General features: G+C 37.1%; 1 protein-coding gene across 2 annotated transcripts in view; it reads right to left on the reverse strand.

The window, feature by feature from the left end:
* LOC126458502 (transmembrane protein 18) overlaps positions 1-8952 on the reverse strand; it is a 44837-nt gene extending 35885 nt beyond the window's left edge. Inside the window, exons 1-2 of one of the 2 annotated variants that reach the window (XM_050095597.1) lie at positions 8823-8952; positions 7403-7520 (exon numbers count right to left, since the gene is read on the reverse strand). In XM_050095597.1, the coding sequence (XP_049951554.1) occupies positions 7403-7520; positions 8823-8885 (181 nt within the window). In that variant the 5' untranslated portion in view covers positions 8886-8952. Of the gene's footprint in view, positions 1-7402; positions 7521-7998; positions 8133-8822 lie in introns of those variants that run through there. The other variant, XM_050095596.1, reaches the window with a different exon arrangement.
* Between the last annotated feature and the right edge of the window lie 4299 nt (positions 8953-13251).

The following is a 13251-nucleotide window of genomic DNA, read 5'->3' on the forward strand; positions in this document are numbered from 1 at the left end:
TATGCAGTACTGATAGGATCATTTGAGGAGTAAGATGATAGCAATGGTTTTAAGTCTTCTTTAGGGGAATGTGTATGTCAATTTCAGTTGTCGCCTTCAATTTTTTTAACATTCTTGTTCTTCACAAGCAGGCAACAGTTTTCTGGGTTACAAATTTTGGAATGGCTTCAATGCCTCTCATTTGATTAAAAACTTTGTATGGTTGCCACAGTAATGCCAAACCACTAATTGCACTGAATATCTTGAAATCCTGGGCTGTAGGTCATGATCAGTGCATTTTCTTCAGTTCTACAATGTTTTTGTACCATTCCAGGCCCAAAGATACTCGGTTTATGACTTAGCTAGATTACATAATAGAAATTCATAAACAATGTTCACCGTGAGAAGAAAAGCTGTACACAGAGGGTCAAAACCGGCTCCAATCTGCGGCCTCTAAGACATTATACATTTTCATATAATTCAAAAGAACTTTTATTTTTTTAGGCTACCTAAAACTCTATAGTGCACATAAGAAAATATGCCAGCCAAGAATATTCAAATAATAGTTATTATCTGCTGAAGCATTCATGGAAAACGGAGAGTTTGTTGGAACTGCACAGTACAAATCGCAGAAATGTTCAGCAACACATATGCAAAGGAACATCTCCACAGCAGTCTGAGTGTTTACAGCAACAAGCTTACTGTTCTGGAAAATGGAGTGCAAACAATTCTCACAAAAATGTTCTGCGAAAAGCTGATATCAAAAATTTAATATGAACTCACGCAAACTTAAGTACGACTTTGTATGATGCTAACTATAATTTCCACAGTCATATTCTGGCTATCTTGATCCAATGCAAAGTCAACAAATGAATCTAAGCCTTCCATTCAATCTCTCATGGAGTAGTTCAGTCTTAAATGGAATTCATGAGACAGAACATCAAAATACTGAATTCCAAATCTAATAATGTATTCATATGTGAGAATACTACTACCATCATCACCGCACACTCAAAAATTAGAGATAGCGAAATAAATATGGTACTGGAATGTCCTTGGTGGAATATAATAAGATGCAAGGAATAAAAGTAACAATTTGCTGTATAGTAGGAGCCTCTAGTGATCAGAACGCATATAAATCAGACAAAAGATGTGGCTGAGTTTCAAAACATTGTCATTTTATAGAGATAATTACAGAATACAACACACACCTGCATGGCCAAGCTATCTTTGACTGAATATGCTACACTGCCACAACATCTCAACTGGCGTGAGGAGTTGATCAATTTGGAGTGGTTGAGTGGAAAAAAAGGGGGCATTGAAGGAATGGGAAGGAAAGGGAAGGCACAACGGAGTTGCTGCCAACTGTGAGGGAGAGGCAACAAGCACACTGAGTAGAAATGAGTCATTTGTGGATCTGGTATGGGACATGCCTTTAATCCTCCAATCACCTCTATGTACATGCTGAGAAGGAGCACTCCCCTCATTATCCAATACCACCTTGGAATGGAAAAATTTAGTTGCCTCCCTTGCCAGACCTTTGACTACTTATCAACAATTCTGGAAATGAGGAACATCCTACAGAAAAATCCTTCACACCTCTCCCTAAGAAATATTCCACCACCTAAACAATCTACAAAATATCCAGCCCATTGTTAAGTCAAACTTATTCTTAACCCCTTGTGTTATGGGTCACGCACCTGCACTAGAACCACGAACGAGACCAGTCTTATGCAGTCACCCAGCAAATATCCCATCAGAAGCAGGACCACCGGTGAAACTAGTCATATTATATACTACCTCTGCTGAAACTTTTGTGTAACAATCAACCAGCTGTCCTCACCAAACTGTGGCCAAGAGCAGAGTCACCCATAATCTGTGCTTCACAACCTGTGCCATTTGGATCCCCTGACCAGCATCTGAACTACGTAGTACTGGAGGTTGGCAGCACGGGTGTCTCCCTGTAGCTATGTTTGTGTTAATAGCGAAGAAAAGATAATTTTTGTAGGGAAAAGTGAGTGAGTGAAGCATATTTTAACGAAATATGTACAAAAACAATGACAGTGTTGTCACTTTGTTACATTTACGTCTGAAGTTTTGTACTTAAATTATCACATAAACTTATACCATGTTTGGTAGGTCGTATTTTGCTGAACATTGTTCAATGTCAACTAATGTTAAGGATGAGTAGTGATTGAAAGTTATGTAATATCAAGAGTAAGTTAATTAACACATTCTGCAGTTAAGTGAGTGAAGAGTTCTTGTTTTAAGTGGAAATAACTACCTTTTATATTATAACATACACCTGAAGTGCTAACCTGTAGGTCTAATATTTTTGTGGCTCATAACTAACAAAATTTCATGTAGTTTAAAGTGTGTTAGGTGATTTAGTTCTACTTTTAAGTGTTTAGTCCATGTTACTACACATGATAAAAGTGGATGTTATTGTAGGGTAGTCAGACAGGGGTTAGTATGTGTAGATTGTGTACTGGAATTACAGTGTGATGATTGTAGTGAGGAATGTACTGGGGATCCCAATGAGGCTCTCCCATGGAACTGTTGGTTCTACAAAACAGACAAGAAATTTGTTGAAAAGGAAGCTAAGATTTGTGCCCTCCATGTTTAATTAGATCATCCGTAATATGAACTAGACAGAGTGAAGGGGGAAAAGGATAGTGTGACCTGGGTAAAGGTAATAAGTGAATTAATTTATTCCATGAAAAATTCATATCATTGTTGGAAAATAGCTTTTCACATAAGCTAATCAGAAAGGACACTAAACAGCCATGTAAAAACCACGAATCGCTATAAGGATTAATGATTGTTAGTTATTTCATGTTCCACATGTGGAACGAGTTATTTTACATTCACACGGCAAACCAACTTGTAAATATGGCTACATGTTGAAAATTTATAAGTTTGTTATTATTATCATCAAATACAAAGATGTGTGTCAGTAACACTTACCCACCATATTCTACACATTACACTCAGAAATTCTTCTCCAGAGTAGGAGTTGTCAAGAAGAAACTTTTTTCAGTTTGTTTTCGAATTTTACTCTGCTGTCTGTCAGGTATTGTATATCACAGAGTCAGTGACCAAAACTTTAGCTGCGACATTGTGTACCCCTTTTTGTGCTAAAGACAATTTTAATGTGGAGTAATGAATGCCATCTTTTTCTTCTAGTACTTTAATTATGTGCTTCATTGTTCCTTTTGAACTGCAATGAATTATTTACATCAAACGTCATGAAGGAATAAACATACAGTGAAGCAACAGTCAGAATGCCCAACTCCATAAACAGATCTCTACAACATGATCATGAGTAAGCACCACATATTATTCCTACAGCACAGTTTTGAGCAATGATTACTTTCTTTCTTCAAGATGAGTTACCATAAGACATTATTCTATACAACATTATTCAATGCAAATATGTGAAGTATGTCAACTTACTGATTTGTCTCTCACCAAGATTTGTGATTCCAAGTGCAAATGTGGCTGAACTAAGTTGTATAGAAATTCCAAAATATGTTTTTCCAGTTTAAATTCTCATCAATAAGTACACCTAAGAATTTTGAAGATTCCACTCTACTATTTCCTCACTATGTGTTATAAATGTAACTGATGTATTAGCCTGCGTGTGCAGAACTGAATACGCAATGTATCTTGGGAAATAAAAGGAACTGTATCCGATGGCAAGAACAAATGAAGATCCTGTAGTAGTTGCACACTACAAAAACTACTTAAAATTACCAAGAAAAGTTACTAAAAAAAATCAATGAATGTGAACATTATGTCCGAAATCAGTAATTACAAAAACATACTTAGGCTATATGGGATGTAGTAAAACAAGAGATGGGACAACAAGCCACAGAAGAGGATAACATCACTATTAATTTAAATGGCTACAAATGATTAGTCACAGGCAGCAGATACGTTTAGCAATTATTATGTAAGCATAGTAGAAAAAATACGGACAAACAATTCAAGAGGAAAATGAAAAAGAGTACGTTGAACACGCAATTTACATAAAATTCAATTATATGGATGTCTCACCCGATTCTCCACCTGAAAATTATATATCCCCTCACAAATAAAAGGTCATTTGCATTTGATGGGGTTTCCTACAGAACAGAGCATTACAGATATGTTCACATATCATACGCACTGCTTTTCTGAAATAAGAAATCCATCAAAAACTCAGCAAATTTTTTCAGAGAGATTATAATGTGCCATTGTTTAATTCCTCTATAAGAAAGGTAGTACGAGAGATGTCGGTAACCACTGACCCATGTAACTACTGACATTTTCCAATATTTTTGAGAAGGTCAAGTATTCTAGAACAGTATCCCACTTGAGCAACAATACCATCCTCGGTAAATCACAGTTTGGATTTCAAAGAGTTGCTCAATTGAGAAAGCTATTTACACATTCACTCGCCATATTTTACAAACAACAAATAACAAAATAGCAGCAGCTGTTATTTTCTGTGAGCTAAGGCATTTAAATGTGAATCACAATATTCTCCTGATAATCTGAAGTTTTATAGAATTGACGGTATATCAAACCAATGGATAATGTCATATTTAACTAAAAAAATGGAAAGAGTTATACTCAGTAATTCATGCAACGTAACCAGGAGAGATTCTTCTAACTGGGAAGAAATCACTTATGGGGGTTCCACAAGCTTCGAGCTTAGGTTCACTATTGTTTTTCATTTACTTAAATGATCTTCTGTCTAACATACAACAAGCAGAAAAACGTACAAATGTGTGTGAAATCATATGGGACTTAACTGCTAAGGTCATCAGTCCTTAAGCTTACACACTACTTTACCTAAATTATCGTAAGGACAAACACACACACCCATGCCTGAGGGAGGACTCGAACCCCCGCCGGGATCAGCCGCACAGTCCATGACTGCAGCGACTTAGACTGACAACAAGCAGAATTAGTTCTTTTGTGGATGACACTGATACTGTAATAAAACATGTATACAGCAACAAAGAGATGGTAAATGATGTTCTTATTATTGAGTAGTCTTCTGTGAATGGTTTCTCTCAATTTCAAAATGACAACATATTTGGTTCTGCACATCTAGATGTATGACACCATGATAAGTGAAGACTGGAAGGGGGGGGTGGGGTGGGGTGGGGGAAATGGAACTCCTGCAACAAGTTAGTGCAGCCACATTTGCACTTAGAATCATTGCAAATCTTGGGGACCGACAAACCAGTAGGCTGACATACTTCACATATTTTCATTCAGTAATGTCACATAGAATAATATTCTGGGGTAACTCAATTTGAAAAACGAAAATGTTCATTTATCAAAAATGTGCACTAAGAATAAAGAGGTGCTCACCCAACATCATCTTGTAGACATCTGTTCAAAGAGCTGGGTGCTTTGACTAATGCTTCACAATATATTTGTTCCCTCATGATGTTTGCTGTAATTAGTCCACTGCAGTTCAAAATGGGCAATGATGTACATGTAATAGCAATACCGAAAGAAAAAATGACACTCATTACTCCCCATTAAGGTTGTCTTTGGAAAAAAAATTGTTCAAAATGCTGTCACCAAAATTTTTGATCACTTACCCAATGATATAAAACATCTAACATATATAAGAATTTCAACTTTTGTAAAATGTAAAAGATGATAGGGAGGAATAACTCATAACAGTAATTAAAAAAATGTAAATGATTAGCATGTAACCATATTTACATATAAATGTAAAATCACTCTTTTTACATTATTATCATTTATCATATAAATTAACATGAAGCTAACATATATGAGAATTGTCCTTACAATCCAACCATCAATTCTGCAATCCTCTTTGCATCAGTCATTGCTAGCCCCTGTTCCATACCAACTTCCACCTCTGTCACGATGTCCTCCCACTTCACTCAACACTTATACCCTCAACATCACAGATTGCCTCCTTTTCCTGCTCTATTTTTTCCACCCAGTCCACTCCTTCACATGAATGTGAACCACAGGAAACTATAATTGCCTATTCCAGAGTGAGCTCACTGGTGTCACGTTTACTTGATGTCGCTTCCTCCCCACTATCAGATACCCATCATTCCAATTGCCATAACCCTCCACATCTCCTTTCTCCCTTCATGCACTCCATCAAATACAACTCAGTCAAGGTGCAAGTTAGCTCTGAAGAAGTGTGCCTATAACTCAATCAATGCTTCATTCAATACCAATTCTCACTTGTTCCCATCACATATTGTATTCCTGTTATAGAAAGAAACTAATTTAATTTTACTTAGAATGATACTTAACATCCAACTCTAAAGGGACTCCTGTTAGTTCATTACCTAATGTTTTTCATGAGTCTCTTGTTCTTAAACAGCACTGCTTCTCTGAGAAATAAATTAGGCCATACTTGTTACAGACCAAGATCTCTCAAAGAATTTGCATGGACTGAAGGAAACCTGTGCATAAAACATAGCAGGCTTTAAGCTACTCACTCAGAATGCCTTACAAACAGTAGATGTAAATGAACATATCAATTTCTTTTTCTTCGGTTTGTGAAAATCATTTGACACTGTACCACTTTGTTGACTGATATCCCAGATACAATCATACAGTGCATCTCTGCAACGTACGTGATTGGATTAAAGAAATTTTGATTAGTAGATTCCAGCAGGCCTATATTATAGTGAACAATGAATCCCAAACAGAAATGAAAGTAACACTGGATGTGCCCCAAAGAAGTATAATCAGTCCACAGATGTTTTCAACACACAAAACCAATTTATCAGATATGATTAGCAGTAGCCTCAAATTGTTTAGCAAATAGTACACTTCATGAATACGCATTTCATTCTTACTTATTGTGGTATATTAATAGTTAACCAACATAAAATAAGGAGCCTGTAGATTTCTATGTGCATTCTCATAGGCCTACCTCTAATATTATTACTGTGGTCACTTGTGTGGCGTAAATCATGTTCATATTAACTTTTTTTTTTTTTTTTTTTTTTTTTTTTTTTTTTTTTTTTTTTGAGAATGACAGCATAGTGAGAGCATTCAAAATTAATCAGCTTTTTACAGCCCAGCCAAATATGAAAAACCAGCCGCACAATGAACATTAGCAAAAATCATTTTGGATAATCATCCATGAAGATTTAATGGAATTTGATGCTTTCTAATGTCAATACCAAATTCGAACAGACAATACTATTGTATCAGAATATTGTCTATTGTAACTGGTATCTTCCTCAAAGTCAGTACAGCCATAGAATACATTCTAAAAAAAAGTGTCTTCTGTTTATTTGTATGTATTGAGAAAGAAAAACTGTAGCATAGACTTGGGGCACTGTAAATAGTTTAATAAGAAAAAAAGAAAGAAATACAGATTTAGTAATTTACCATAAAAATTAACTACAATGACACTTACAAAGGATTAGAAACAGCAATACTTGAAAGTTGCTGTGGTTTCGTGTAGTTAAAGCTGCCACTGTTATTGCTACATGGAAGACAATTAGGCCGACAAGCCAAGGATCCCACCAATCAATCTGAAATCATTAAAAACAAATATTTTTCTTAGCTTCTCTTCCAACAAAATGTACAGCAGTGTACACACAGACAAGTCAGTATTGTGCTACCGGTGCATGTACATCTCTAAACTACTGCTTTGTCCTCTGTATATCTGATTATATTTCACAATTACATCAAGTCTGAGAACACTAGCAGTGATGGCTTTCATCCAAATCAAAGTTGCACATACTGTCTCTCCACATAAAACATTAATAAAAGTTTCAATTATATGTAATGTCCGTAAATGGTATAATCTGGGAACAGCGAGTCTTATACTGACTGGCCTATACGAGATACTGTACAAGAAGGTCGCAAAGTTTGTCACTAACATGTCATCAAACAAGCATTAAGTAATCCTCGGGAAACAAACAAATGGTCAGAAAAATTATTAACAAGTTTCTACACTTGTTCAAATACTTCTTAATTATGTGTTTATACCACGGCCTGCGTACTTACTCCACTTGCTGACAATTCTGACCTATGACATGGGAACACATGGGCGTGTCCAGTACATACAACTGTCATCGTGTTTATACTACGTGACTGTTAGTGATAATTCCCGCCTACATTCCATACCTTCAAATTGCCGCATAAGTACGGCTCTGACGTAGCTACAACTAGTAAAACACGTTTTCTTGAATAATCACAGTGCTAACCAAACTTCTACTCGGCGAGAAAAATCTGAGCCACAACAAACAAATTTTAACATATGGTATACTATTTCTACTATCGGTTAGAAATCAAGGGCCGATGTGTGCAATAAAGAATATCGTCATCAGCTCAAAGTAATAATGTTGTCTGGAACATTTATTTACTTTCATTTTGTTTTGATGTATTGGTTAATCTTGACTAGTAATTTACGACTATTTGAAGTAGCAGGTTTTTATAGTGTTTTGAGATTAGTTCATACTAGTAATAAAAAAAGGTACAACGAATGTATCCCGAAACAATCAGACTGCAAATGAGTTAACATCGGTACATGCAACAGCAGTTTGCTGAGCAAGGGACAATGTTTTACCAAGCGCAAACGTCAAAGGCGGTTTCCAGAGAATCATATGTGTTATAACAGGCAGTTTAAATGAGATCAATAATGTAATGTGTACAATGAATGAGACTGGACTTAAATATTTCCCATGCATTAAGTGCCGCAACCCATGCAGAGGAAAATAAGGAATATATATTCATATTTCGAGTGGTTACATGTTATTAACATAAACATTTTGTTCTCAGAACGGCTGTTTAAATAACAATATGGATGGTAAATCTGAGAAGTAACTAACACTTAGAAGAAAAGCTAAAACACCGTCAATGTCATTAACAGCAATAAACTGCGGATCACCCATGTTTACATGTTACAACAACTTGTATTCTTGGCAACCAGCGATACCAGTAATACTGCGGACGAACTCATAAACCAAAGACGTAACATCACTAATTATATTTTGAAAAAGAATTCGCCATTGAACAAACACAACAACCTTCATATTTCACGCATTTCTACATTTTTTTGGTGTAGTTTCATCATCATAAATGGATTCCTTTCTTTTACTAATAGCACGTACTATTGTTCATGTAATCTGCAGTGCAGCTGTTATTTTAGTTTGTCATCGGCAATTTTTGTAATTCCCAATTCTAGAAAGTGAACTCGCAAATATACACTTTATCATTGTTTATGAAACATTCAACCATTGAATGAGCTGAAGAAAGTGTGTGACTTTGGGAACAAGGGAATCTTGACATGGAATCCATAGACATATATTACATGTCTGTGATTGAGCATAAAAATCTATGGTTGAGCATTGGGAAGCTCAGAACGAGAATTCTGTCAACAAAATCTGTTGCAGTTCAAGTCACGTGATTTTGGGATAGTGCGTTCTAGCCCGTATAGCGCTTAGCGTATTTTGAGTGTTATTACTTTGCTGGTACAGATACATCATCTTCACAAATACCTCGCAACTTTGTATACCTACGTCTTTTACAGACATCTCACCAGTCTGATATCTGGAACCGAAATTGGCGTAAAGACGTGAAAAGCAATGGTAATGCGCTTTTTCGCCAAAGTATCATAGCTCAGATTCCACTTTATTTACTTGTTTCATCGGTGATGGGGAAAGACGTGACTGCCACCAATTTCTTTTTACTTTTTCTATTGCACTTATTCATATTCTGGAATCTTAATTCTATTTAATTAAACTACAGTGGCACTGTATAAGGCACCATGTGGTAGTGTGCCCACTTTTTTCAATAAATTAACAGAAGTCTCAAGTACAAAGGTCAACATATTTCTGTGTGGGGACATTAACATCAACACTAATATCATAAATTAATCCAGCAGCACCCTCATAAATATTCTTCAAAGTTTTGGAATGTCCCATTGACCAATAGTGCAACTGTGTCTGTAATTGACCATGTGGCCACAAATATTGAAAGGGAAAAATGTGATGTAGCTTTAAAAGATCTTGGACTATCAGACCATCTCTGTCAAATAACAACAATAAAAAAGGCATCAAATCATTCCCTAAACCACAAGCCTACAAACGACGTCTTTCAGAAATCAAAATAAAAGATTTTCAAAAGAACTAGCAAAACAAAGCTGGGATGAAGTGTATGTGAATATGAAATTCTCTGTATTGTCCACAGTATTTAAATTGAACTTTGAAAAGGCATTTCCAAAAGAATGCATGTCTGTATCAACATCTCACAAAAACAGATGGATAACAGCAGCTATTAAGAAGTCCTCCCAAACACTTAAACACCTCAGTTCCATGAAATAGAGTCGCAATGATCCAGAATTCTTAAATTTCTATCAGAGATACAAAAAGATCTATAGGACGGTGCTTATTGCTGCAAAAAAGTCATTTAATGACAAAATAATATATAATGCAGAGGATAAAAGCAAAAGGGGGGGGGGAACACGTAATAAATGATCCACAGCACTTACCGAATTATGTAAACGAGCATTTTTCAAGTATTGCAGAGAAGTTACAGCAAAAATTCCCCGTTAGAGCCAACATAGGTTTATGAGTTCCTCGCGTTTATGGAGTCCCCTGTGTATGTTGTGGCATTTGCATAGGTCAAACTATTCACTCCGTTGACGAGCATTCCACAATTCCACAGAGCATTCACGACATATCAAACAAAGAGAATTTGAGAAGTCATCTGTGACTGAATATTGCCTAGAAAACGAGCATAAAAATGCAATCTAAAGAAATGAGAGTTTTGGATGAAACACCTGTAAAGTGGCAGAATAAATGAAGGCTGATTTCGCACTTTGAATAAGAGTTTTATACATCATAACGGGAGGGTGAATATGACACCTAACTTCGGTGGTAATGAGCAGATTTGCCCATAAGAATGTAATGCAAAAAGGATGACACTCAATCGACGGTATAAACACACTACTCCTATAAAGTGAATGCCAATGAGCAGAAGGTGAAACAAGCAGGGAGAGGAAACGTTTTGTGTGGAAGACAGCATGGGCAGATGCAGAGGCCGCATCCTGAGAGGCACTACAGAAAGCTCTTAAGGGGGCGCATCCCGCAGCGCCGGATCAGCGACTGGACAGGTGACCCATACTGCAGGACGAGTAACAGACCGCCAGAAGTAGAACAGAAAGAAGCTTAAGAAAATTGGGTTCGACATTCCAAATAGATATGAACAAAACCAGTGACGCATTCGATCACGTGAACTGCAAGTGGTACACACGTGATAGACACATGTAACTTTTTAGGCGTCTGGAGCAGGGACAAAACGTCCGATTGGTGGAAACGCACTGGAAAGGAGTAAAGTGCCGAGATTTCGACGCAGTTTAATGGTAGGACCATTGCAATTGGTAGAGAGAGTTTCCACAAAATAAGAGGGCCGCTCCTATTGATCGAAAAAATCGGTGATGTGGAGAACGAAAGAACCCAGGTGTGGAGAGAGTTTGGCTACAAGAAAGATGAGAGCGAAATTTTCGAGGATTCTTCTCTGAACTGCCGTCAAGTGCAGAACAGCGCACATAAGGCTCAGTGTGATGCTGAGGAGAAATTTGTGTGAACACTGCGTTCACAGCGGCTGACCTCCAGCTAGAAATTAGCTGTAGCATCGTTGAGCTCCAACTGTGAAGAAACGAACCAGCCAGTTAGTTAATTGTTCTTGCGAGAGGGCATTATAATATGCACGCTGCTCGAGCCATGCACGTGTATATCGCCATAGTCTGAGACTACGGATGAGTTCATGCTTTCTCGTGTATCGAGAAACATAGGGAGAGTTTATGCTGGAAAATTAAGCAAAGGCTTATTTAGATTTACAGGAATTTCAGTAGGCAAGAGCAGTTATGCAGATGACAACTCATCGCAGCTAAGATAAATACCACTTACAGAGGCGTAAACTTGTTGGTTCACCAGCTTGCATCCACTCGAGTGACCTTGGGTAATTTTTTGCTCAACTCGTCACAAAACTAATCATCCTCCATAGACTTGATTGTCATCCTAAAAATAGTACTGAACTTTGAACCAGAGTTGGATGATTTATCGTAGTACTGGTCAACATCATAATATAATCGTAAGAATAATTTTGTAAGGAAACTTCTAGTTAAAATTTAATATTGTTGTGTTTAGAATTATTTACTTTCTGAGAGTTAAAATTTAATACTGTTGTGTTTAGGATTAGTTCACTTTCAGAGGTCGAGATGCATCATTTCGACAACTGTCTTAACATTGTTACATTGTAAACTGTATAAAAGCGTTTATTTCTATGACAAAATTACAATATTAAACAATGTCATGACAACTTACACAGTTGTGTTCAGTCAAAGAATAAGAAACCACCTAACTGTAACCTTACACACCATCATATTGTGATTCTGTTATCAAAGAAGCGGCAGAAATTAGAATGAACAGCAACAAGACCATGGGTACAAACTTAGAACTTAGTAGGGTATGGGGGCAGGCTCTGGACACTATGAGCAAAACCAAAGATGTAAGCCTGACGCTTGTAGGAATGTGGGAGCAGCAGTTCCGAATAAGGCGCTGACGCTCACGCCATATGGTGTCACTTAGTCCTGCAGCAGAACAAAGCCACTAGCAGCTGTCCAACATGCGCTCCACACATGCATCATTCCAATTCTCTCTGGAATGTTCCAGATATTGCCGTTGCATCTATATAAGCATTACACTGTGCCAGCCCAAGCAGTCAGTGATATCAACTCATGGTGATGACGGCAGAGACAGCTCTTGGAAGCTCTAGTGTTTTATTCGAAATGACACCGATTGTAAGTTAGGAAAATGTTTATTGAAGCGTGCCACTGTCAAAGACTCAGAGGACATTGTAATTGTAATTGTATGAAACTTCCTGGCACATTAAAACTGTGTGCTGAACCAAGAATCAAACTCACGATCTGCCTTTTGCAGGCAAGTGCTCTACCAGCTGAGCTACCCAAGCACAACTCATAACTTTTCCTCTAAGTTTTACTTCTGCCAGTATCTTATCTTCTACCTTCCAAACTACACAGAGGTTCTTCCGCAAAATATGCAGGCCTAGCACTTCTGGAAGAAAGGATATTGCGAAAATATGTCTCAGCCACAGCTTGGAGGATGTTTCCAAATTAATTTTTCACTTTGCAGTGAAGTGTGTACTGATTAAAATAACTATGTGCTCGACTGAGAATCGAACTCAGGACCACGTCTCCGCAATATCCTTTCTCCCAGTAGTGCTAGGTCCATAAAA

The sequence above is a fragment of the Schistocerca serialis genome, chromosome 2 (assembly GCF_023864345.2).
Source record: "Schistocerca serialis cubense isolate TAMUIC-IGC-003099 chromosome 2, iqSchSeri2.2, whole genome shotgun sequence".
NCBI lineage: Eukaryota > Metazoa > Arthropoda > Insecta > Orthoptera > Acrididae > Schistocerca > Schistocerca serialis.